We start from the raw sequence: 26,997 nt of genomic DNA on the forward strand, positions 1-26,997 counted from the left end.
TCATAAGGAATCTTTATTCTTGCACTCAGATCCTCTTTCAATAAAGGTCTACATTCCTATAAGCCTGTTTCATATGTATTTTGGCAGTATGATATTTTGGATTAAAGCCGACAAAATTGCTGGAATGGATCACTGATCTATTAATCCTACAATGGTGGTCCAGAAGTATTTTTACTTTCCCCACAAACAAATAAACAAAGTTATGGTTTGGAGTTCATCTGTATTTAAAAGTATTCATCCTTAACAGTTAAATCCTGCAGCAATATTTTACTCCAGGTACTACCTTGTGGATAAACTTGTTTTTTTTTATATAAGGTGTGTTATTCATTGATTTTAGAATAGCTAAGATCTAAATGAAATTAGATTTCAAATAAATCAAATCATAAAAATTTCATATAAATCAAAGATTTAGATTCTAAAAAACTATTTTGGCAGTTATTGTATTGAAACGTGTTTACCTTAGAAAATGATCAGAATGCTGACTCTAAGTACTAAAGTTATATTTCTTTTTCAGTACAGCAAAGAAAGAAGATAAACTTCCTTGTAACTACTTCCCATTAGAAATAGGGCACATAATGAAAATTATGCACACAATTTTAACTAAAAATTTTCAAGAAATCTTTGCTATGTATTCAATCTATAACTGAACGTGATGTAGGTGATGCTTAGGCGCTGAAATAAGTTATAATTTTACAATCAGACGTGTTTAATAAGATAAAAATCTCTTGCTCTAAATTGGTATGATGCAAAGAAATGTAAAATGTGATTCAAATCATAGCTGGGCAAGTTTGTTTCATGAAATAAACTTGTTTGAAAGAATGACTCCATGAATCTGTAAAGCACTGAAAATCTACCAATTACATATCTCATCCATTGAGTGTGAAGGAAGAAAAAAAACTGCTAGAGCTACAAAAACTTGCACACAGTTGTCAATAAACTGGGAAACATCTTGAATCTGAAAAGCCCGTGAATAAGCAAACATTACACGTGGAGTCATGGAACTGATTTTGGTTACGTCAAAATAATTGTGATGTGCATAACAAACCAATCCAAGATATTCAGAAGAATACTGTTTCTTGAAACAGTTCAGTTTACATTTAGAACACAGAACACCACAGAACAGTACAGGCCCTTCAGCCAGCAATTTTGTGCTGACCTTTTAACCTACTCTAAAATCACTCCTCCCATCTTACATACCCCTCCATTTTACCATCATCCATATGCCTATCTAAGAGTTTGTAAAAGCCCTTAATGTGTCTGTCTCTACACCACCCCTAGTAAAGCACCTCCACACATTCATCACACTCTGTGTGAAAAAACGTACCTTTCACATTCCCCATATACTTTCCTTCAATCACCTTAAAATTATGCTCTTTGTATTTACCAACTCTGCTCTGGGAATAAATTCTCTGGCTATCCACTTGAAATATGCCCCACTTATCATCTTGTACTCCTCTATCAAGTCACCTATTATCTTCCTTTGCTCCAAAGAGAAAAGCCCTAGTTTGCTCAACTTATCTTAATAATACATGCTCTCTAACCAAATTGCATCCAAGTAAATCCCCTCTACTCTGTCTCTACATCGCTCCTACATAGATAGATAGATAGATAGATAGATATATAATTTATTAATCCCGAGGGAAATTTGGTTTTGTTACAGCCGCACCAACCAAGAATAGAGCGTAAATATAGCAATACAAAAACCACAAACAAACAACAAAATGCAAAACTATGCCAGATGGAAAATAAGTCCCGGACCAGCCTATTGGCTCAGGGTGTCTGACCCTCCAGAGCTGCACGTTCGATGGACACAGGTAGGAACGACCTCCCGTGCCACCAAGTGTTGTATCAACATCCTTCCTATAATGAGCCAACCAGAACTGAGCACAAATTTATAAATGTGGTCTGACCAGGTTTTTATAGAGCTGGAGCATTATTTCACTGTTCTTGAACTCTATCCCCTGATTAATGAAGACCAACACATCAAACATCATTAACCACCCTATCATTTGCATGGCAACTCTGATGGATCAATGCATGTACATACCAAAAGTTCTCTGTTCCTCCAGACTGCTAAAAATCCTGCCATTAGCCCTGTATTCTGCCTTCAAATTTGACCTTGCAAAGGAAATCACCTCACACTTCTCTGGGTTGAATTGCATCTGCCATTTCTCAACCTGTCTCTGCATCCTGCATCCTGTCAATGTCCTGTTGTAACCTACAGCTACCTTCTGCACCATCTACAACTCCACCAACTTTTGTATCATCTGCAAACCAACTAACCCACCCTTCCTCTTCCTCATCCAAGACACTTATAAAAATCACAAACAGCAGGGGTCCCATAATCAGATCTCTGTGGGATCACTCCAGGAAGAATACGCTCCATTCACAACCCCCCTCTGCCTTCTGTAGGCAAGCCAATTCTGAATCGACAGAGCCAAATTATTTGATTCTTGATCCAGCTTGGAGCAGCGGCAACAATTGGGTTGCATCTAAAAGTCTTTTATTGCCGAGTACCAATAAAGCAATAAGGATCTGGATGATTTATTTTGAGTGATTTTGAAATGTACCAAATTTCAGAAAAAATATTAGACAACAGCATCCCTTTGAAGTATCATAAATTACAAAGTTAGGTTCATAGATATGACTTTGTTAAGTTTGAACTTCTTTAAAAAAATAAATTCTAAATTTGGCAATAAAAATTCCCATGCAGAAGATTAGATGCATTTCTTAAGAGTGTACCGCTATCAATTTGGAATTGCTCAGAATCAATCCTGGAATTTACTAATTGGTAAATCCCAAAATAATTCAGTGGATGCTGCAGGCTTAAGTTTCAACCGGCAAATCATCATCATCATCAGGTGCCACGCCCAGTTTGAGCTTTGACTGCCATGGCCCACACACTCCTGTTCCAGGTCAAGTGATCAATTCATTGACATTCATTTCCAGTTCTCTGGCTGCTGTCTCCATCATCATTTGTCTTTGCCTTCTTGTTGCTTTCTTCCCTTCAATCTTTCCCATAATTACTGTACATTCTAACTCCTCTTTCCTAATCACACGCCCAATGAAGTTATGTTGCCTTTTCATGATCTCATACAGTGGCATGCAAAAATCTGGGCACTCCTGGTCAAAATTTCTGTTACTGTGAATAGCTAAGCCAGTAAAGATGAACTGATTTCCAAAAGGCATAAAGTTAAAGACAACGCATTTCTTTAATATTTTAAGCAAGAAAACTGTTTTATTTCCATCTTTAAAAACGCAAACAACAGGAATTCTGCAGATGCTGGAAATTCAAGCAACACACATCAAAGTTGCTGGTGAACGCAGCAGGCCAGGCAGCATCTCTAGGAAGAGGTACAGTCGACGTTTCAGGCCGAGACCTTCAGCTTGTGCCTCTTGAAGTAGTCCATTGTGGATTTTGAGGTGTGTTTAGGATCATTATCCTGTTGGCGCTTTTTTTTAAACAGACTGTGCGATGTTTGCTTCCAGAATTTGCTGGTATTTAATTGAATTCATTCTTCCCTCTACCAGTCAATGTTCCCAGTGCCACTGTCTGCAACACAAGCCCAAAGCATGATCGATCCACCCCCGTGCTTAACAGTTGGAGAGGTGCTCTTTTCATGAAATTCTGCACCCTTTTTTCTCCAAACATACCTTTGCTCATTGCAGCCAAACAGTTCTATTTTAACTTCATCAGTCCACAGGGCTTGCTTCCAAAATACATCAGGCTTGTTTAGATGTTCCTTTGAACCTTTTGAATGGAAATTTTGAATGACCATGCAGGGTGCCCAAATTTTTGCTTTGGACCCTTTTCCTTTTTTGTTATTTTGAAACTGTAAAAGATGGAAATAAAGAAGTTTTCTTGCTTAAAATATTAAAGAAATGTGTCGTCTTTAGCTCTATGCCTTTTGGAAATCAGTTTATCTTTTACTCGTGGAAGGAGGTTTTGACTTTTATGTTACTGCAGAGGCTAATTAAAATGGCGTCTTTGTTATGTTAATCTGGGGAATGCGGCTTTGTTGTGTTAAACACTGAGAAAGTTTGCGCTAGCAGCTTGTTTTGGTTTAGAGTTTGATAAGAAATATGTTATTAACCAATTGGGATAGTTGTTACGTTTTTGGTTTATTTGAAGATACTGTATGCGCGGGGTTTTGGGGCAGAAGGCGGGCGAGCGAGGCAGAGGATGGACGAGGTGCTGTTATGTCCGCTAACGGGGTCGGACACCGAGGGCGTTCGGCGAGGAGACGGAGACGGACTCATGTGGAGCGTCTGGTCGACCACTGTTGTTGGTCCCAGGCGGCCGGTCGAGGTGATCCAAGGGGTCGCAGGGTGAAGAAGGTGGTCCTTGAGCCCCAACTGTTTTGTGCACGAAGAGATTGAACTTTGATAAGTGTGGAGCCTTTTATTTTCCTTTTATATTTTATCCTCTCTTAATTATATAGTTCCAGTAATATCTGTAAACTGTAAATCATTTATTCGTATCTGGGGTATTGTCTGTTATTTGGCGGGGTGGGGTACATCACACAGCATCCACACAAACTAGTTACCCAGTTTGGCGGGGCCGAGGGCTGTTTCCCTAGACGACAGCGAGCCGCGCGACCCTGAGGGTGGCCACGGGAGGGCTACATTGTGGGGGCTCGTCCGGGATTGGATCTACTGGTATGCTGTGTGGGTGCCCTGTTTAAATCTGTAATGTGTGTCTCTGTGGGTTATTTGCTGGTTATTGCTGTATGTATTGTGGGTGCGGTCTTTGTTCGAGTTCGGGCTGGCATTGACGAGTTGGAGGTGGCACTCAAGGCTGTCCATGCGGTTGGGAGAGAGAGGGAAGAGTGGTCTGATTTGGAGGTAGGGTCTGCGAATAAATGTTCTAGCTCTGGCAGGCTCCGCCTGGCACTTGGGATAGCGTCCACCCCAAGAGGGGCGGAGACGTGTGAGACGTGGGCAGAGCGGATCTCTCAGTTGTTAGATGAGTGGCAGTGCTCGGTTGAGGGAGAGCGACAGGGATTGGTTGAAAGTTTGAGTAGGCCGCCTGGTGACAGTGTTAGAGCTGTCAGGTTCACTTACACCATAGTGACAGCTGTCAGTTATTTGAAAGGGGGGGGGGAAGTTTTCAGTGTGTCTTCTCTGGCGAGGAGGGCGGCTAAATTGCTTGCAGTGCCGGGGGGATCATTTCAGGGGATCAGCCCCTCCTTCAGTTGTTCAGCTGATCAGAGAGGGATCGAGAAACTTAGTGGACGCCCAGTGGGGGGGAAAGGCTTGGGGTCTCTGGGGAAGCACGTTCCCAGCAATGTACCAATGAATTTCCGAAAGGAAAAGACCCTATTCCTGAAGGCTTAGAGGGGCCACACCCCAGGGTGTCGTTATGGATAGAGGGAAGCGATGCTAAAGCTATCCTCAACCCCGGGGCACAGATCAAGTTGTTGTACAGTTAGTTTTACAACCGGTGTCTGAAGCATTTACCCTTGACAACCGCAAGGGCACCGGAGACTTTGGGTACTAGTGGCAGTAGTTATCCAGAAGACGATGATTGGTTAATGACCCTGGAAGTCATGGAGGCATTTTCTGGGCACCCAGTGTGTCGAGTTGCTTCTGGGGACATGTGTAGTAGCCTTGAGCCAGTACTGAATTTAAACGAGACCCAGCGGTGGTACGGCTTGAGGAAAGTAGCTGAGGGTGAGACCTTCTTAGTAGATGCTCCGAACTACCACGAGGGAGGGGAGCTGATCGCTGAAGACACCTCAGTGAGAGAGAGGTCGCGGCAACTGGACCCTAGCGGCGTGGAAGATGAAGGCAGCGTGTGTGTGGATTATGCGATGTGGTTTAATGTGCTGCATCTGAGGAGTGGATGTTGCCAGATCCCGAAGAGTGCGGCTGTTGAGCTGAAGATGGCCATTACTAGTTCCCTAGGATTCTTCCGATCCGAAAAGATGCCCAAGGGCATATCCGGAGCCCCTGCATCCTTCCCGCGGGGCATGAGGAAGACCATGGAGGAAGTGAAGGTGTGTGGAGTTTTGACGTATGTGGATGACCGCCTAGAGCTTGGATTCGCCTGGGGGGACTATGAGGCGAGGCGAGTGGCTGAGCCCGGGCGACAGAAGCAAAGTGTCAAATGTGGAGGAGTTTTTGGCCGGAGGACTTTGGTGCAATGTGAGAAAAATGAACAGACGTACCAGTTGAACTTCCTGGTGATGGAAACCCAGGTCGTCAATCTAAATGAGACACAGGGAAGCGAGGGGACTTGCACCAGACTGCGGTCATGTACTGATGAATTAATCCAGCAAGAAGAAACAATGACCCACCTTCGAAGGGATCAGCAGAAACTCAAGACATCGATTCAGAACAGATTGGAAGACTTACAAGTTGGGGAAGATCAAGGAAGTGTTCTGACTAAGATCAACAGAAAACCGAGAGCCCAGGGAGGGGAGTTTGACTACACTCCTGAGGAGGTGAAGAAATGGAGGACAGATCTCAGAAAAGGGAGGCGGATGCTTGAAAGGAACCTGAAGGTGACTATCGCGAGTTTAAATGAAGTGGAAAAACTGAAAGTTGACCTGGAAGACGTCCTCAGGAAGACACAACCGGAGGCTGAACATCCTTTAACTGCTGCTTTTCAGGTCAGGGAGGAAGAAGCTGGTGGGGTAACTGCGTCCCAGATTGAGATGGCCAGGAACCCAGAGTCAGAACTACTGAGGCTGTGGCGAGAGTTGAAGGAGTCCCCGAAGAAGCTGACGTCTCGACTGAAGGAGGCTGAAGGGGTAGCCCCGGCTAAATGTTTCAGTTTGGTGAAACTTAACCAGCAGCTACCGATCGAGGGAATGAGGAAGGATACGGATTCGAAGGATGATGTGCTGCACATGTGGTACATGCTGCCTTTCGCTAACTTCCCCGTGATTGAGGAAGAGACTTTTGGCCCTTCTCCCACTGAGTCTGGTGTAGTGGGGAGGGCTAGCTGTGGGCAGTCTGAGTTACGGCAGGATCAGGAAGGAGGAGAGGCTGGGCCCCGGACACGGGACAGGGGGCTCCGAGCTGTAGTGGTGGCATGAGTGAGAGAGAAGTTGGCAAGCAGGCCTGAGGCATCCTTAGTAGTGTCTGAGCCTTTTGGGTTTAGGTGAGGGGGTACGGAGGTCTCAGAGGGTTAAGAAGCTCCCAGATAGGTTGGCCTATGTAGCGCCGTGGGACGGGAGTAAGGTCCACTGTTTGGGGAGCACTGTCACTGTGTGTATCTGTGTACGGGTGTGTTGTCTGTCTGCAGGACTGATTGGCAAGTTATTTAGAAGTCATGAGGACATGACTTTATTTGGTGGGGGGAGAGTGTAAGGGGGTTTCGACTTTTATGTTACTGCGGAGGCTAATTAAAATGGCGTCTTTGTTATGCTAATCTGGGGAATCGGGCTTTGTTGTGTTAAACGTTGAGAAAGTTTGCGCTAGCAGCTTGTTTTGGTATAGAGTGTGATAAGGAATATGTTATTAACCAATTGGGATAGTTGTTACGTTTTTGGTTTATTTGAAGATACTGTATGCGCGGGGTTTTTGGGGCAGAAGGCAGGAGAGCGAGACAGACGATGGACGAGGTGCTGTGATGTCCGCTAACGGGGTCGGACCCCGAGGAGACAGAGACGGACTCGTGTGGAGCGTCTGGTCAACCACCGTTGTTGGTCCCAGGTGGCCGGTCGAGGTGGTCCAAGGGGTCGCAGGGTGAAGAAGGTGGTCCTTGAGCTCCAACTGTTTTGTGCACGAAGAGATTGAACTTTGATAAGTGTGGCGCCTTTTATTTTCCTTTTACATTTTATTCTCTCTTAATTATATAGTTCCAGTAATATCTATAAACTGTAAATCATTTAATCGTATCTGGTGTATTGTCTGTTATTTGGGCAGGGTGGGGTACCTCACACAGCATCCACACAAACGAATTACCCAGTTTGGCAGGGCCGAGGGCTGTTTCCCTAGACGACAGCGAGCCAAGCAACCCTGAGGGTGGCCAAGGGGGGGATACACTCGCTTAGATATTCACAGTAACAGAAATTTTGACAGGGGTGCCCAAACTTTTGCATGCCACTGTACATTATTTCTCTTTTTGTGCTTGCTTTATTCATGACATCCTCGTTAGATATTCGTTTCGTCCATAATATTCTTTGCATCCTCCTCAAAAACCACATCTCTGCTGCTTCAATTCGTTTCATGTTACTAGATATTGTCCAACATCCTAAGCCATATAACATAACTGGAAAAATGTAACTTTTCAGTACTCTGAGGCGGGTTGTCATGCCTAGTTTAGTGTTGGTCAGTATACTCTCATTCTCGTAAAGGTGTCTTTTGCCATCCCTATTCTATAACCGGCAAATAGGCAGTGTGCAGGCTGACACTTTACTATGACTAATTCCTCTTCAGTTGCCAAAAGCAAAGGGTACATTCTGCTTCTGAAATTCTGCAAAGTGTAAGAAAAATAAACACACTCAGTGAGGTGATGATACAATGTGAAATATAGTATAAAATATGCAATACATCCCACATCAAAAGGGAACAATTTTGAATTTCAGATGCTTAAGTTGTGAGAAAAAGACACATCTAAGAAGTTGATCAAAGTCTTCCCTTTTTTTTACAAAACACGTATAAGATCCAAAGAGATACGGTTTCGTTCACGGTCAACCTCCATTACTTTAACTTCTACCCTTTCCCCGGGGCCAAGGCCTAGGCTTCGACGTCTTTTAGATGCAGGTAACTTAGCTGCTGTAATGTAGCGAATAGGGATCAGACCAGATCTACCGACACCAATGTCCACAAAGACCCCAAAAAGAGTAGCATTTTCCACTCTTCCAGTCAGAACAGTTCCATTTTTCAAGTCATCAATGGAGACAATGTTTCTTTTAAAATCATGTTGATCAAATCCTGTGCAGGAACATAAAGTAAGGCACATTAGCAACAATTTCAATACTTGCTCAATGTGTATATTGAGTTCACTATAAAAACAGAAAAGGAAAGGCTTGTCAAAATGGAATTTTTTTTTATAGGTTGATGGTTTTCTTGGCCAGTTTGTTCTTTAGGTGGTTACTATGTAAAAAAATGCAGTTTGTAAATCTCCATCTCCCTCTCCCTCAATACATACCCTGACACTGAATATTTAAACATTATGTACAAGCAGAGGAAAAAGGAAAGCACTCTGTAAATATATTTTACTGAGTTCTGATGTGTCATGAGTTGTCATTATATCACCGTGGTAAGTGAAATAGGTAAACTGGTAAATTGCTCTATTACTTCTACCGAGATTCGGTGAAAGACTTACCCTGCATCCTCTCCATACAGATTAATTCATTACAATGGTGCATTGAGGTAGTACAAGGGAAACCAATAATAGAATGCAGTATAAAGTGTACCAGTACAGAACGTGCACAGCAGGCAGACAGTAAGGTGTCAGGCACCATTCTACGTAGGTGTGCAGCCATGCAGAAACTTAAATGCTCCCGCGCACATAGCCTTTGTTCCCGTGCAGCTGAAATTTTCTTAAACCCCTACACAGTTTTCAGGCCATATAAAGATTTCCTGCTCAGGTTGTTTCATGCAGCTGTGTGTAAACAAAAGAGTGAACATTGGAGCCAGTTTGTGATGTAGATTACGAGGTCAAGGGTCCATCTTATCATTCAGTAGTCTTGTTTAGAAGCTGTTCTTCAGTCTGGTGGTATAAGCCCACAGGTTTTTGAATCTTCTGCCTGTTGGGAAGGGAAGATGGGAGAATGTGTGGGGTGGATGGGATCTTTGATTACGCTGGCTGCTTTACCGAAGCAGCAAGAAGTGTAGACAGAGTCCATGGAGGAGAGGCTGAGCTTTGTCCACAACACTGCAGTTTCAAATTGTGATACATCCAGATAGGATGCATTCTATGCTGCACTGGTGAGGATCAAAGGACACACGCCAAATTTCTTTAGCATCCTGAGGAAGTGGAGGTGCTACTGAGCTTTCCTGGCCATGGAATCAATGTAGTCAGTGAAAGCATGAAATCATTTATATGGCAGAATGTGACATTTGTCCAGCTCAGGGGTAACGGACATATTACTATATCCACAAAATGCTGCAGGAACTCTGCAAGTCAGGCAGCATCTATGGAACGGAGTAAACGGTTTATGTTCCGGACTGAGACCCTTCATGAGGAATGGGGAAAAAAAAGATGAGAAGTCAGAGTAAGAAGGTGGGAGGAGGGTGGGAAGAAGTACAAGATGGTAGGAGATAGGTGAAACTGGGAGAGGGGGAGGGGTGAAGTAAAGAGCTGGGAAGTTGATTGGTGAAAGACACAAAGGGCTGGAGGAAAGGGAATCTGAAAGTAGAATACCATGGAAGAAAGGGAAGGAGGAAGAGCACAAGAGGGAGGTGATGGGCAGGGGTAAGGAGAGCAGGTGAGAGAGTGAAACAGGAATGGAGAATGGTGAAGGGGGCAATTACCAGAATTTCTGGAATTCAATGTTCACGCCATCAGGTTGGAGACTACCCAGATGGAATAAAAGGTGTTGTTCCTCCAACCTGAGTGTGATCTCATTGCAGCAGTAGAGGAGACCACGGACTGACATGTTGGAATGGGAATGAAAAGCAGAATTGAAATGGATGGCTACAAGGACATGGGTTAAGGGTGAGGGGGGAAAAGTTTAAAGGGAACATTAGGGGGGGCTTCTTCACACAGAGAGTGGTGGGAGTATGGAATGAGCTGCCAGACGAGGTGGTAAATGCGGGTTCTTTTTTAACATTTAAGAATAAATTGGACAGATACATGGATGGGAGGTGTATGGAGGGATATGGTCTGTGTGCAGGTCAGTGGGACTAGGCAGAAAATGGTTTGGCACAGCCAAGAAGGGCCAAAAGGCCTGTTTCTGTGCTGTAGTTTCTATGGTTTCTATGGTAAGGAGATCCCACTTTTGTTGGGGGTGGAGCAAGGGTGCTTCGTGAAGTTGTCTCCCAATCTGCGTTGAGTATCACCAGACAAAACAGTTAGGTTACACTACACTGTACGTAAGCTCAAGAGATTCTGTAGATGTCGGAAATCCAGAGTGACAAACTCAAAGTGTTGGAGGAACTCAGCAAGTCAGGCAGCATCTCTGGAAAGGAATAAAGAGTCAACGTTTCAGGCCGAGGCCCTTCATCAGGACTAGAAAGGAAGGGGGCGGTAGAAGTCAGATTCAGAAAGTGGGAGAAGAGGAAGGACTACAAGCTGGAAAGTGATAGATTAAAGAGGTAGAGGGTGGAAGAAAAAGGAATCTGAGGAGAGTGGGCCATGGAAGAAAAGGGAGGAGGGGCCTGGTCAGGTGAGAAGGGGTAAAAGAGGAGCCCAAATGGGGAATGGAAGAAGTGAGAAGGGAGAAGGAGTAGAAATTATCTGAAGTTAGAGAAATCAGGATGGAGGCTAGCCAGAAGGAATATGAGATGTTGCTCCTCTTTCCCAAGAGTGGCCTCAGCATGGAAGTAGAGGTGGTCATGGACTGACATGTCAGAATGGGGATGAGAAGCAGGGTTAAAATAGGTGGATACAGGGAAAACTTGCCCTTTGTGGCAGACGAAATGAAGGTGCTTGTCGAAGTGGTCCCCTTCTCTACGTCACTTCTCACCAATGTAGAAGAGGCCACACCAGGATTACTGGATATAGTTGATCCCGACAGACCCACAGGTGAAGTGTTGTCTTACCTGAGAGGACAGTATTGGGCCCTGAATAGTGGTGAGGGAGAAAGTGCAGGGGCTGGACAGAAGTTATAGGTGTCTGTTAAACTGAAAGATCTGCTGCAGCAAAGAAGCAAAACATTCCTTGCATTATTCTTTGAGGAAAGGACACCACAGCTGTGAACTTATAGTACAGAGCAAATGGATAGAGTATCAGGCAGTTTGTTTTAATTATGCTGGCTGCTGAACACATGTAGGTGAAGACCCCAGTGGCATGAACCCCCCATATTTTGGATTTAGTTGTGCTATTTTAATTATTTGATTATATTTACTCAAGCCAGCAGATTTTGTTTAACATTTCGTTCCAAAGGTGGAGTTGCTTTACGCTCAAATATCATCCCACACAATATATTGAATCTACTCTTATGGCCTTTCAGCTAACAGTAGGAGCACTGCCAAAGAGATGAAGCAAAATATCAACTTGTTAAAAATTAATGTACAAGTATTCTTGCAGAAATTAGATATATGGGAAGGAAGCACAAACAAAAGCAACTCACCAGCAATAGCTTAAAGATAACATGTTGCCCTCTGCATTCCAACCTGTGCTTCTTCTCATATCCTTGCATGAAATTACTCCACAATTAGTACTGATGTGCACTCAAAAAGAGATTGCCAAATAGCTTTGTTTCTGCTTTTGCAGAGCGTGAAAATGTACAGAATGGGAAAATACACATAATCATAGCACTTCAATTAATAAACTTTTGAAGATAGCACACAGTAATTTGGTGAGGTAAGGGAAGCTGGATTTAAAATCAAAGTAGCATTTGACTTAAGTCTAGCCTCTAGCAGCTCTGTTAAAACATCAATCGAAAACATACCAACACTTGGAGTAATATCTTGCATGAAGAACCATGGGTGTGATTGTTGGAGGGCAATCAACCCAACATCAGCACTTTATTGCAGGATTTCCTCAGGGCAGACTCCTAGTCCCAATCTACTATTTCACCACACATTCTCTGTCTATCATAAGATCAGAAGTGGGGTTGCTTGCCAATAATCACACATTTTATAATTTTGCAGAATATGATGTAGCCCATACATGCATGTAGCAAGCTCCAAACAACAGTCAGGCATGGGCTGACATCATTTTCATATCACTACTGTGTCAGGCAATGATCATCTCAAGTAGGGGAGATCCTGGTCACTCCTTTGGGGCATTATACCAAATTATCCTCAGTGTCTTTGCTTTTACTTATGTGAATGAGTTAAAAGAATGAAAGCTGATTAATAATTTACAACTGGAAAAGCGCTTGTACAAGACTGAACTTGGACAACCAGCTTTCTACTATCCAACCTGATAAGGTTCTCAGCAGTTAACTCTTTAAGAGTTGGTTTAGTGGACTGGTGGCTGAAGTGTATAGGCTTACAGTTTACAGATATGGATGAAAACTTAGATTTAGACACTCAGATATACATTCAGAGTCAGCAGACGTAACTTTAAAATGCTGTAAACAACAAGGAACACAAGTTTTGGAAGGAAAACTGGACAGAGAATGCAGGAACAAAGTGACTGCGATTTCTATACAGATCTCAATAATAAAAATAATAATAACTATTTATAGAGCACCTTCCATACATTAAGGTGCAGGCTTAAATAGATTGTAAAGATAAATCAATATAGTAAAAAAAAGAGACAAATATTAAAAATAATAAGACAAACATTATATAGAGCAAAATGCAATCAAATATACCAAATTATATAAATGTAATCAACCTCAACAGGCATTAAGTAATCCTACAATAAGGCCAAATTTAAAAAGTGGGTTTTCAGAAGTGTTTTGAAACTTTCCACAGTACTAGCCTGGCGTATATCAGTCGGAAGAGTATATGGTGCATAAGAGCAAAAGGCCACATCACCAGCTTTTATATGCTAGGTTCTAAGAACACTGAGCAAACCAGTATTTGCAGACTAAACATTACAATTAGGGATGTAAGGGGATAGACACTCCAAAATAAATGTCGGAGCTACATATTTTATATATATAAAATTAACAATATTTTAAATTTGATCCTAAAGGACACATGCAGCCAGTGTAATGATGCCAAAACCAGTGAGATGTGCTCAGATATTCTTTTTATTTGGTTAAGATTCTTGCTGCTGCATCTTGAACAAGCTGCAGCTGATTTATACCTTTCTTAAGCAGTCCTGAAATGACATAACAGTAGTCTAATCGGCTAAACACAAAAGTGTGTATCAATGTGACTGGACAAGCAGAAGAAGCTTTTAGAAAAGTATGAATTGTTATAATTTGAGACAGTGAACACAAAAGCAAAGAAATAACGCAATAATTATGAACATTTGGTTCGACCTCAGTGAAGAGTATTGTGCATTGCATTTCCAGAAGGCATTCAATAAGGTGCTGCACAAAAGATATCCATGAGATAAGGATGCATGGAGTTGAGGGTAATGTATTAGCATGGATAGAAGATTGATTGATTGAAGGTAGAAAGTTGGAATTAATGGGTATTTCTCTGAATGGCAATCAGTTGTGAGTGGAGAGCTACAGGGGTCTGTGTTGGACCCACAACTGATCACGATAAACATTAATGTTTTCAGAACTAAGAGTAGCATATTAGAAACTTCTATGACATGAAATTGAATTGAAAAGCAAATTGTGCAGCAGATGCAGGGAGTCTGCAGAGAGATAGTGATAGGTTAAGTTAGAGGGCAATGTTCTGGCAGATGGAGCATAATGCGGGTAAATGTGAAGTCACTCACTCTGTAAGGAAAAATAGAAGATCAGATCATTATTTAAATAGTGAAAGACTGTAGCATGCTGTCATGCAAAGGGACTTGGGAGTGCTTGTGCATGAATTGCAGAAGGTTAGTTTGCAAGTGTAACAGGTTGTCATGAAGCCAAATAGAATGTAGGCCATTACTAGACAGATTGAATTTAAGAGCAGGGAGCTTATGCTGCAACTGAACAGTGTACTGGTGAGGACAAACCTGGAGTACTGCATGCAGTTTGAGAAAATATATTCTGGCTTTGGAAATGGTGCAGAGGAGGTTCACCAAATTGATTCTGGAGATGAGCGGGCTGGTTAGTCTTTGAGGAGAGATTAAGTTGCCTGGGACTGTAGTCACTGGAATTCAGAAAAATGCAAGTGGATCTTATCAAAACATAAGAATGATCAAAGAGGTAGATAAAATAGAGACAGGAAAGTTGCTTCAATTGGTAGTTGAGACTAGAACTAGGGGTCATAGCCTTCAGATTTGGGGGAGCAGATTTAGACAGAGATGGGAAGGAAATGCTTTTTCCAGAGAGTAATACTCTACCCAGCAAGCCAGTAAAAGCTATTTAATACATAGTTTGCATATTAGGGGAATTAAGAGTTATGGGGTAAAGGAAAGTTGGTGGAGTTGAGTCCACAGCCAGATCAGCGATGACCTTATTGAAGAGTGGAGCAGACTCGAAAGGCCAGATGGCTTCCTGCTGCTCCTATTTCTTAAGTTCTGATGTTAGTCCTGGAAGCCGCATTTCATGAAAGATGTCAAGGCTTCAGAAAGGGTGCACTAGAATGGGGCCAGGGAAGATGAACTCATTTCCTGGAAAACTAGAGAAGTAAGAATATATCGCTTACAATTACAGAAGGTTGAGAATATTTGTTTAAGAAGAGAAGAGTGAAGAGAAGATTGAAGCAAGGTTTTGAAGGTAAAACAGTCAGTAATCTAGAGAATACAAATTTTAAAATGGCAAAAAAGTCAGGCAATTGTTTGGATGGCTGGGGAGAGGATGTAAATAAGTGGGAGAAGGACTTTTTTTTAAATTCATTTTTTAATATTTGGAATCTATAGACTCATAATAAAAGTGGTGTAAACAATTTCATAAATATCCTTCAAAAATTAAAATGTGCAGAGCATTTGAAGAACAGAGACATATGACGCTGAGAACATAGTTTAATTCCATTAAGTTAATTTCTCTTTCTCTTCGAAAAAGACCTTTAAATAAATCTAACAGCCTCTAAATGCAAAGAAATCAGCCGCAAAAGAAACACAATTACATTTTAAGATCCTGTCTCAGTTATTCCCGCAGATCAAGCATAAGGAAGAAAGTAGATGTTTAGGGGCAAATGTTGGAATTCAACAGAAATAGCATCAAATTGGTTTAAATCCCAAAATTAAACGCAGTGTAACTATTACATTCATTCAGTGGCATTTAGAACCAAACTTAAGGATGGTGTAAAAATAATGTATCCTTTCCAGACAAAATTAAAACCTGATGAAGATATACAGAAGCCACACTCCAAAAGATCGTCAGAATTTCAGACAGGAAGTAATTTTTCTAAATAAAGGTGTATATTTAGCAAAGTATTTTTGCTACTTGTAATGAAAGAAATAAGGAATCCTTTCCCCAAGATTAATTTCTTCCACTGTCTTCCTTGTACCTTTTTGCATTAAGCCACAGAGTAAGCCTTGTTCATTCTGACACAAGGTGAATACTGCTTGAGATGGATAAAAGGGGGAAACATACCTAGCAGATTGAGATTTAAAACCAAGAAACATTGTGTGACTATTAGCATCCATTATTAGCGATGCAAGCAGGCAATAGTGGTAAATTTGTGATTACAGCTTTTTCAAAAGATACCTTGATAATAATAAAGTAGGCGAATGAAATTTCCATGTCCTCCTTTGATCCTCACCAATTCTTATTTATGCGCCATACAAAACATGTTAGCTAGATGAACCACAACATGGTATGGGAACTACCTATGACCACAAGAAACTACAGAGAGCTGTAGACACAGCTTAGAACATCACGGAAACCAGTCTCCTTCCATGGACTCTATCTATACTTTGCCAGCATAATCAAAAATCCTACTCACTCCAGATATGCTCTCTTCTCCTCCTTCCCATTGGACAGAGGACATAAGACTGAATCTTGTATGACCAGGCTCAATGACAGTTTCTCCGTGCTGTTATAAGGCTACTGGATGTTTCTCCAGTGTGATAAGATGAACTTCTGACCTTACAGTCTAACTTGTTACAACCTTGTGCTTTATTACCTACCTGAAATATACTTTGTGATTGTAAGACTTTATCATGCACTCTGTTATTGTTTTGCCTTGTATGACCCCAGTGCACCATTGTAATGAATTATCTGTATGGTTAGTATGCAAGACAATCTTGTTACTGTACCTTAGCACACTTGACAATAGTAAACCAAGTTACAAATTTAAATTCCCCAATTATTCTGCACCTCTATATAAATTCAGATATTTACAAGTAGAAATAATTGCCATATTATTGGCTAACCCAAGACTGTTGCTGGAAGTCATTACCTGCTCTGATGTCATAGTCACGAGGCTGTTTCAATCCATCAATAATCATCTGGAGTGTTGGCACTGTTGTATCAAATTGTTGAGCTAAAGTATCGATTGAATTGCTTTTCAATGCTGTGTTCACACTGTTCTGCATAGCATGGCTTCCAATGTCAGATAAGTTCCCACCAATGAAGGACAAGAAGCTGGAATTGTCAAAAGGAAAGTAAGTAAACCATAATAAAATTGAATACCGATGTTGTAGAAAACCTGATGAAAGTGCTCAGCAATTTAGCAAAATGTATCCTTTCCAGTACAATTAAAGTTTTATGACAGCCAATCTGAGGATAAAAATGTCATATGATAGTCACCAAAAGAATTCTAAGTTAATATCTCACCACACAAAATCAACTGTGAAAATAATCACTTACCTGAAAGAATTTAATAACACAATATACATTGTTTTAAAAATAGTCAATGATTATGAAATCAATGTAAGAAATAGTTAGCTGGATTAAAAAGCTGGACATAGAAACAGAAAATAACACTAAGTACAAATGTTCAGATCCATGACTATAAGATCTGAACCTTAACTTCCTAGTCTTCAAATATATTGTCTTATAGAGGTTTTTTTTTTCTCCTCTACGTACCCTCATTGTTGAATAATTTCTTTAGGTCTTGTGTTCTTTCCGTACAACCTACTGAATTTACATATGCACACCTATGTCTGTAATGTAAATGTACCTGACGGCACTCCTTTTCATTAACTTTTCAAACCTGATGTTCTGCACACTAAATCTTGCCTTGCTATTTGACTGCTACACCTGCATGTTGGTCTTTAGTGACAACAGGGATACCAGGGAACTTTGAACATCAACATATTCCAAATATCTCATCTTTTAAAAAGGTAAGCAGTAATTATCATTTTATTACCAGACAGTCTCATAATTTTCTAACATTATACTCTTTCTAGCATGCTGTTGTCCTTTCATTTAGCTGGTCAGTATCTCCATAATGCCTCAGCATTGTTCATATCCCACATCGTTCTATGTTATAAGAAAATTTTGAAATGTGATTTTACTCATATAGACTATCAGTCCCAATTGCTGTAGAACATCATTAATCATAAATGGTTAAATATGAGAAGGAACCCACTTTATTTTAACATATTAACTAACTCCCAACCCAAAGTATGATATGTATGTGCTCTAATTTATAAATTATGTCATGGGCTTGACTGATAGCCTTCAGAAAATCCAGAAGTACCACATCCTCTGGTTCTCCTCAACCATGTGTCTATATAAAATCTCAAGAAAATCCATTTAGTTAATCACTGACACTGCTCAGTCATTTTATTAATTTCTAATTTGATACAGCATCATGATTTCATTAATTTGATACAACATCAATTATTGCACATTCCAGTATTTTCCAAAAGTTATCATCAGGTTTACATGCAAGTTTTCTCTTTCTCCATTTAAGAAACACATTTGGTAAACTTCGACCACAGGATCCATTGAGTATTTGTGGAATTTTGGGAGACTACAACCAAAACATCTATATTCCCCCATAGCTATTTCTTTCAAATTTGGAATGTGGATCAGATCCTTGGGATTTATCAGTTTACAAACTCATTAGCTTTTTGATTATTATTTCTTTACTTAATTTATTTTTACTGGACTTTTGGTTCTATAGCACACCACAGAAACAGCAGTACCCTCATCAATCCTAGCTGCTACCTCTTGTGTACTTTTAAATAGATCTGTGCTCAGTTGCCTTAATTAATCAATTTTCTTCCAAGTGATTATTAATCAAATCACAGATCAATGTTTCTAAAAGCTTTCCCACAACTGAGGTTGTACACTAATCAAGTTTGCATGTTGATTTTATTATTAAAAATACCTAATATCATATATTTTCAAAGTTCAAAGCAAATTTATTGTCAAAGTACATATATGTCACTTTTGACAACCCTGAGATTCATTTTCTTGCAGGCATACTTAATAAGTATATAATCAAATAACAACCATAGCAGAATCAATGAAAGACCACCTGACTTTGGCATTCAACCAGACTGCAGAAGACAACAAACTGTGCACATAAAAAAGAAAGAAATAATAATAATAATAAATAAATAAGCAGTAAATATCAAGATCCTCAATTTCTTCACTTTGCAACCCCAGTCAGTCCAGGATCTCCATCAGTGCAGGTGCATGACAAGGCTGTGTGCTTAGCCTCCTGCTCTACTCACTTTACACTCAAGACCATGTGGCTATGCACAGCTCTAATGCCATATTCAAGTTTGCTGATGACACCACTGTTGTCGGCTGAATCAAAGGTGGTGATGAAACAGCATATAGGAGGGAGATTGAAAATCTGGCTGAGATGTGCCGTAACAATAACCTCTTACTCAACGACAGCAAGACCGATTATTGACTTCAGGAGAAGGAAACCAGAGGTCCATGAGCCAGTCCTCATCGTAGGCTCAGAGGTGGAGAGGGTCAGTACCTTTAAATTCCTTGGTGTTATTATTTTGAAGGACCATATGAAGAGAGCATGGCAGTGCCTCTACTTCTTTAGGAGTTTGCAAGGATTCCGCATGACATCTAAAACTTTAACAAACTTCTACAGATATGCAGCGGAGAGTACATTGACTGGCTGCATCACAGCTTGGTATGGAAACACCAATGCCCGTGATTGGGAAATTCTACAAAAAGTAGTGGATACGGCCCAGTCTATCACGGGTAAAGCCCTCCCCACCATCGAGCACATCTACATGTTATCACAGGAAAGCAGCGTCCAACATCAGGGATCCCCAACACCCAGGACGTGCTCTCTTCTCGCTGTTGCCATCAGAAAGGTGGTACAGGAGCCCCAGGACTCACACCACCAGGTTCATCAGCTGTTCTTACCCTTCAACCATCAGACCCTTGATGCAAAGGCATAACTGAAATGTTCCCACAACCTAAGGGTTCATTTTCATGTTCTTGATAGTTATTGCTTATTTATTTATTACTATTATTTCTTTCTTTTTCTATTTGTACAGTTTGTTGTCTTTTGCACACTGGATGAATGCCCAAGTTGGTGCAGTCTTCAATTATTCTATTATGGTTATTATTCTACTATAGATTTATTGAGTATGCCCGCAGAAAAAGAATCTCAGAGTTATAAATGGTGACATAAATGTACTTTGATAATAATTTTACTTTTGAGTAACTGCAGGCACTGATTGACCCCACTAGCATGATGCCTGTGACAGGTCACAGCTGTCTGAACGATGAAGCACATAGTACAAATAAACTGAAAAGCTATGAAACAAGTAATTTCGGAAAGAAAGAAAGACTTAGCCAAAGATTATTTTGTAGTGCACTGTCTTCAATTCAATTAAATAAAAGCAAATTGATGAATATCTTAAGTAGTACAAGTTTACATTCTTTCTTTTCTGATAGCTTCACCACACATACAATGCTCAGATTCAAAGCTATCAAAAAAACAGCTTCAAGGGTCAGCTGGTCACCAGGAAAAGTATGAATAGCAATTAATTACTCTTCCTCTCCTCGTAAAGTGAATAGGAAAATGCTTCCCTACAAACATTTTGTTCCAAGTCAAATAAAAAATTCATTCATAAGCTAAAATCATAAAAACCATACATACTTGTGTTCTTCTGAACCACATTTCCATTAAACAAACAACTTTTTAGTCAATTGGAAGACCTCTGCAGTGTAGTTGATTAACATTTTCACATTCAATGTCACCTGTCTTACAACAATAAATTTGCTGTCTTAGTGAACCAATGTCAACTACAAAAGCCTGAAACTCTAATGCCTTTACACCACTATTTTCCAATTTTTTTCAATGATTATTTAACTAAAATTTAGAAAAAAAACCTTCTCTAGAATGTTTTATGATATTTCTGTATCTGATTCCACCACATCAATTGAACAAGTAAAATATAATCTTAGCGTATTAACTTATTTTACATGTTTCTCACAAAGGATAGCCTAATCTTGGATTGTTGCAAAAACAGCATTTCAGTCTTAAATGTTATCTATATAGCATATCCATTTTTCCAAGAAGGGCACATTCATGTTATTATCTCTTTAATTCAGAGGTTCCCAACCTGAGGTCCACAGACCCCCTCAGATAATAATAGAGGTCCATGGTAGGGAACCCCTGTTTTAATTAATCAATGTACTGAACAAATTGGAGACTTGTCATTTTAAAGTATTATTTCACCTAGACAACACAGACACCTGTGTCAGGATGCTGTTCATCAACCATAGCTCAGCATTTAATACCATCATTCCCACCATCCTGATTGAGAAGTTGCAGAACTTGGGCCTCTGAACCTCCCTCTGTAACCGGATCCTCGACTTCCTAACCGGAAGACCACAGTCTGTGTGGATTAGTGATAACACATTCTCTTCGATGATGATCAACACTGGTGCACCTCAGGGTGTGTGCTTAGCCCACTGCTCTACTCTCTGTATACACATGACTGTGTGGCTAGGCATAGCTCAAATACCATCTACAAATTTGCTGACAATACAACCATTGTTAGTAGAACCTCGGGTGGTGACAAGAGGGCGTACAGGAGTGAGATATGCCAACTAGTGGAATGGTGCCGCAGCAACAACGTGGCACTCAATGTCAGTAAGACGAGAGAGCATTCTGACAGACTACATCACTGTCTGGTATGGAGGGGCTACTTCACAGGACTGAAAGAAGCTACAGACGGTTGTAAATCTTGTCAGCTCCATCTTGGGCACTAGGTTACAAAGTACCCAGGACATCTTTAGGGAGCAGTGTCTCAGAAAGGCAGCATTCATTATTAAAGACCTCCAGCACCCAGGGCATGCCCTTTTCTCACTGTTACCATCAGGTAGGAGATACAGAAGCCTGAGGGCACACACTCAGCGATTCAGGAACAGCTTCTTCTCCTCTGCCATCCGATTCCTAAATGGAATTTTTTTAATACACAGTATTTCTGTTTTTGCACATTTTTAAATAATCTATTCAACATACGTAATTGATTTACTTGTTTATTATGTTTTATTTTATTTATTATTATTTTCTCTCTCTGCTAGATTATATATTGCATTGAACTGCTGCTGCTAAGTTAAAAAATTTCACGTTACATGCCGGTGATAATAAACCTGATTCTGATTATTTACAATGAAGACAATAATGACATTTATTGTAATTGTTTAAAAGACTGCTTCAATGTGCAATTGAAAACAATACTCAAGCTGAAGACCAGATACCTCAGAAATGTGCATAAACCAGACATTTTAACTTCAGAAACAGTACGGTCACAGTTTGGAATGTCGTGATGATGTTTGTTTTTAAATTGCATTACCTAACTTCATACATCAAAGAGGCACCTATTGGTTAAGATTGCATTTAACTTTTAAATGTATACAATGTAATCCTCATGATTTAAAAATGACTTTAAGTTCAAAAGAGTAAATTTAATAAAGATAACCCATCTAACAAAAATGCTTCAAAGATTTTCAACTGTAAAACTCAATCATCACATTTTGTTCTTTAAAATCAATCTTGATTCATGCCCAAGCTTCCTGGAAGCAAAAAGCAACAGAATAAATCTGATTACATGCTTAATGCACCACCTTCATTCAAATGAATGTGGGCAGAGGACACTCAGTACAAAAATCAATGGCTATCAACTTTCAGCTGGGCTCCATGGAGCAACACTGTATCGATCCCTAGCTGAGGTCAATGTGCAGCGCAAGGCTGAATACACCAGTTCATATATTTTCTGATTTTCTAAATTTTCTTCAAGGGTACAATTGAGTCATTGTAAAGATGCTGAAGCTGATTAGAAAATAATGGATATAGAGCAGTGATTACATAAAGAATAATGTCATTGGGTGGTTCAAATTACATCTGAAATAGTAAAACCAGAGCTCTTGAATTATAACCATTATCTAAAACCCTGACAGCAGACTTTAGTCTGCATATTAGAGTCATACACTATGATTTTTACTTTTGTCCTTGCTAAGGCTTGACCATGCTGATAACAGGAACATATTTAAATCTTGGTGCAACCTATAGTTCTAATGGAAGAACTCCATTGTCAACTGCAACATGGGCAGATGAAGGTCAAAGCTCGCCGTGTTCTGCTTCAGTAATGTCAATTAACGGTCAAACCAAGAAGACAATGGCCATTACCTTAGGATTAAAACATATCTCATGAAGATTTCAGCTTAGCGTTCAAACTGGGTTGAAAATCCTTGAACATATATGACAATGATTCAATTTGATCCCAGGTTATTCAGAGGAAGTTACCATGATGATATAATCCGCTGACATTTTTCTTTAAGGATGCAACTGAAAACCATTAAACCATTTTTTAAAATATTGTATTATGGATTTTAGCTGACAGATGAACAAATAAAGAAAATGTTCTTCAGTTGCTCAGTGATGACATGCGTATTAAATGCAAGTCTGAAAGGTCTGAAAGTGATGTTTTCCAATGATCAACTATGAATTATTAGGGGGAAAAATCTAGGCAAAAGAAGTTCCAAGATACTTGTGTGACAGGGTCCTGAATTACCCCTATGAACTGTGCTTTCAAAAGAGAGTGAGTTGTGGAACACAGACACCTTGTTAAAAAGAGAGAGGCAAAGACTGCTCACAGTTTGTTTATACTTTCTACAATGATGCTAACTGCTTGAAAATTCTTAGAGAGAGAAGGGAGGAGCTACTTGAGAGACAGTTGGTATTCAGCACGGTGAGATAAGTAGAAGATCAGATGATAGACCTGCAAACACATGGTTTTGGACTCTGAATGAGCTTTGTTGTGCCCACAGAAAAGATGGGTTTTGGAGGATCGATCAGTGGCTCTTGCAGTGTGAAAAGGGTGTGACTGGTGGGGAGTTATCTGTGTGTCCAACCCTCGCTTGTTTTGATAATTCCACCACAGAATGGTCCCCTTTGTTGTGTCACAGTTGGTGACTTCCAAAGGAATTCGGAGGACAACAGGGAGATCGACAGCGTCAGCTCACTTGAAGATTCAAATCTCTCCCTCTCTTCATCACTACTCAACTCAATACCACGAACTGAACTGAACTTTACTCATCGTAAGACTATCTATTTACCTCTAGACTTGAAGAAGCTTGGTTTTCATATATTTCCACACTTACATACATATATATATATATATAAAATCATTGCTAACCTATTTGATATATCTGCACTTATATTACTGTATTGTGTAGTTACTAATAAATACCATTAGTTAATAGCAATACTGGACTCCAAAGTGTTTTCCATTTCTGCTGGTTCTTTAACCCATCACTGGGTACACGACACTCATCTGAATAATGCTCAAAGTTAAATCTTAACTTTTATTATTAATATAGTCTTAATATCAAAGATTTAACCTATCTTTACTTCTGTGTCACGGAGAGTCACTGCTAACTGGCACAAAACTTAAAAACTCTAAAGAAGGTAATAACGGTACTTCATTAAGCACTGGTCAAAGGCTGCAAAATTATATCCGAACTTTTATGATTCAGATTGTAAAAGTGCAGAAGAGGTTTAACCTACTACATTTTTTTTATATGCATTGCAAGGCTAACCTTGAACAGAGAGATCAGAAAGTCAGTTTGTCGTGATGCTATATGCTATTTTTTGAGAAATGCAAATGCAGAACCAGTTCCCAACGATCAAAAATGTATGAACTATGCCATATAAAGTACTTTTTTTTTACCTTTAATGACAACAGTATCATCATTCTAACAGGAAAATGATTTTGCCAACAAACATTTTAAAGCTTTGCAAAGAAAACAGAATAATACTGATATACTAGCAACACACATCAAAGTTGCTGGTGAACGCAGCAGGCCAGGCAGCATCTCTAGGAAGAGGTGCAGTCGACGTTTCAGGCCGAGACCCTTCGTCAGGACTAACTGAAGGAAGAGTGAGAGTTTGTTGTTTGCGTTTTTAAATACTGATATACTGTCCAGCCATGAACTTCATTAAGTCTCAAGAGAAGTTAAATAGCTAAAGATTGAACAATTAAATTAAGTATTCCAAGAAACAGGACACTGACAATTAAGGAGGTAATCAAACTTTCAATGAGAATACATTACCACTGCAATCCCAATGATGAATATCATCCCATAGTGCTATAAATTGAGGGATATCTGGGACATCATACTTCCCAGGAGGCCTTTCCACCCATCAATTCCATTGCCTGCAATCCCATTCTTCCACTTACTTCATTGTAGCCTGCTTCCTTCTCAAAGGCCCATTAACTCCTCTCTGATTATTATCTAGAGTATATAGAGTATAGATAATTTAAAGTATCCAATTAATCAACTGACCAGCAGATTGGGATATGGGAAGACAGCAGTACCTGGAAGAAACCCAAGAGGTTACATGGAGAACGGATGAATTTCACTAGCCACATCAGAGGTCAAGATTTGTCTTGGATCACTGGAGATGCGAGGCAACAGTATTACTTGTTGGACCACACATTTCCTTCAGAAATGTTGAAGGAAGTACAATATCTTCTAGATTGGGATGGTGCATGTTTGGGAGAGCAATATAAAAGTAATGGTCTTCACCATACATCCACTCTTGCACTTTATTTTCTGATATGCTGCTGAAAAATTCATGAAGAATTACTATATTGTACCTGTGAATAGAAGAAATTAAGCGCTGATGGTGGTAACTCGCACCAGTGGATGAGATGCCAAGGGAACTGCTTTTTCCGAGCTGATTACTTTGACTATCCAAGTCTTTTGGAGAATTACCCATCAAAGCAGATGAATAATCCACAAACATTGTTTATCAGACCATAAGACAAAGGAGCAGAATTAGGCCTTTTGGCTCATTGAGTCTGGCTGATTTATTTTTCCTCTCAATCCCATCCTCTTGCCTCCACTCTATAACCTTTGCCACCATACTAATAAAGAACTTACCAACTTCTGTTTTAAATATACCCAATGACTTGGCCTTCACAACCATCTGTGGCATTAGATTCTACAGATTCACCACCCACTAGCTAAAGAAATTCCTACTCACCTCTAGTCGAAAGGGACATCTTATCCTGAAGCAGTGCCCTCTGGTCCTAGACTCTGCCATTACTGGAAACATCCTCTCCATTGGTAGGTTTCAATGAGATTCCTCTCCACCACCCCCCGCTCACCGACCATTTTCTAAACTCTAGTGAGTACAGGCCAAGAGGCATCAAACATTCCTCATGTGTTAACCCCTTCATTCCCAGGACCATTCTTTTGACCCTCCCCAATGCTAGTACATCTTTTCAGAGACATGGAGCCCTAAGATTCCCAGGAATCAATGAGAAACTGGGAGTCAGCCAGCCATGTCTTGCAAGTGCTGCAGCCATTTTGGGAATTCAGTACGGGACCTTTTGTTTAACCCAAACACAGCCTCGGGTATCCCTCTTGGGAGTCAGTGCAGGTATGCAGGAGGTCCACATGGATTCTTGGTCAGTAAGGGTCCCAGTACATTGATGCTGATGACATAGATACAAATATCATAGAATGCCAGAAGTTGTTGGCGAAACTTTTAAGTGGCTCTTGTGTGATTGGTATTTGCCAATTATTAGGAAATATCTGGATCTTGGCACTTCCAGACATTAAATATTTGAACTTGAATTGCTAACAGCAATAAATAGATTCACTTTTGCACTTTAGAGTGAAGGACACTGATCAAACAGCTGAAGCCAAATGAGTTTATTTGCAGTGATACCTTGGGGGTCTGGGATAACTGGGTCCCAGCGAGCAAAACCAGTTTCCTGTATGTCATGTATGACGCTAGCCAATAGAGACCTTTACCCTTTTGTTTGTTCCCTCTTGTTCAAAATGCTTCCAATCCCATTATGTTCAGATTCTCATCAGACAACTAGCAGTATGCAGGGGGTTCCTCATTACCTGAAACACGTTTGAAGATTGTGAATTTCTCACTCTCCCTTGTGTAGCACACTTAATATGCTTCCTGGATAACACTGGGCGGGCTGTATTAAGTAGTGATTTAGTGCACTTGTATATT

At 40.3% G+C, this 26,997-nt stretch overlaps 1 protein-coding gene across 3 annotated transcripts in view; it reads right to left on the reverse strand.

Annotated features, from left to right (window-relative positions):
- Positions 1-385: 385 nt before the first annotated feature.
- srbd1 (S1 RNA binding domain 1) overlaps positions 386-26,997 on the reverse strand; it is a 307,185-nt gene continuing 280,573 nt past the window's right edge. For all 3 annotated transcript variants that reach the window (XM_072264996.1, XM_072264995.1, XM_072264997.1), the window contains exons 21-22: positions 16,975-17,159; positions 386-8,886 (exon numbers count right to left, since the gene is read on the reverse strand). In XM_072264996.1, the coding sequence (XP_072121097.1) occupies positions 8,597-8,886; positions 16,975-17,159 (475 nt within the window). In that variant the 3' untranslated portion in view covers positions 386-8,596. The remainder of the gene's footprint in view (positions 8,887-16,974; positions 17,160-26,997) is intronic.

Source organism: Mobula birostris, chromosome 8 (assembly GCF_030028105.1).
Source record: "Mobula birostris isolate sMobBir1 chromosome 8, sMobBir1.hap1, whole genome shotgun sequence".
Taxonomy (NCBI): Eukaryota; Metazoa; Chordata; class Chondrichthyes; order Myliobatiformes; family Myliobatidae; genus Mobula; species Mobula birostris.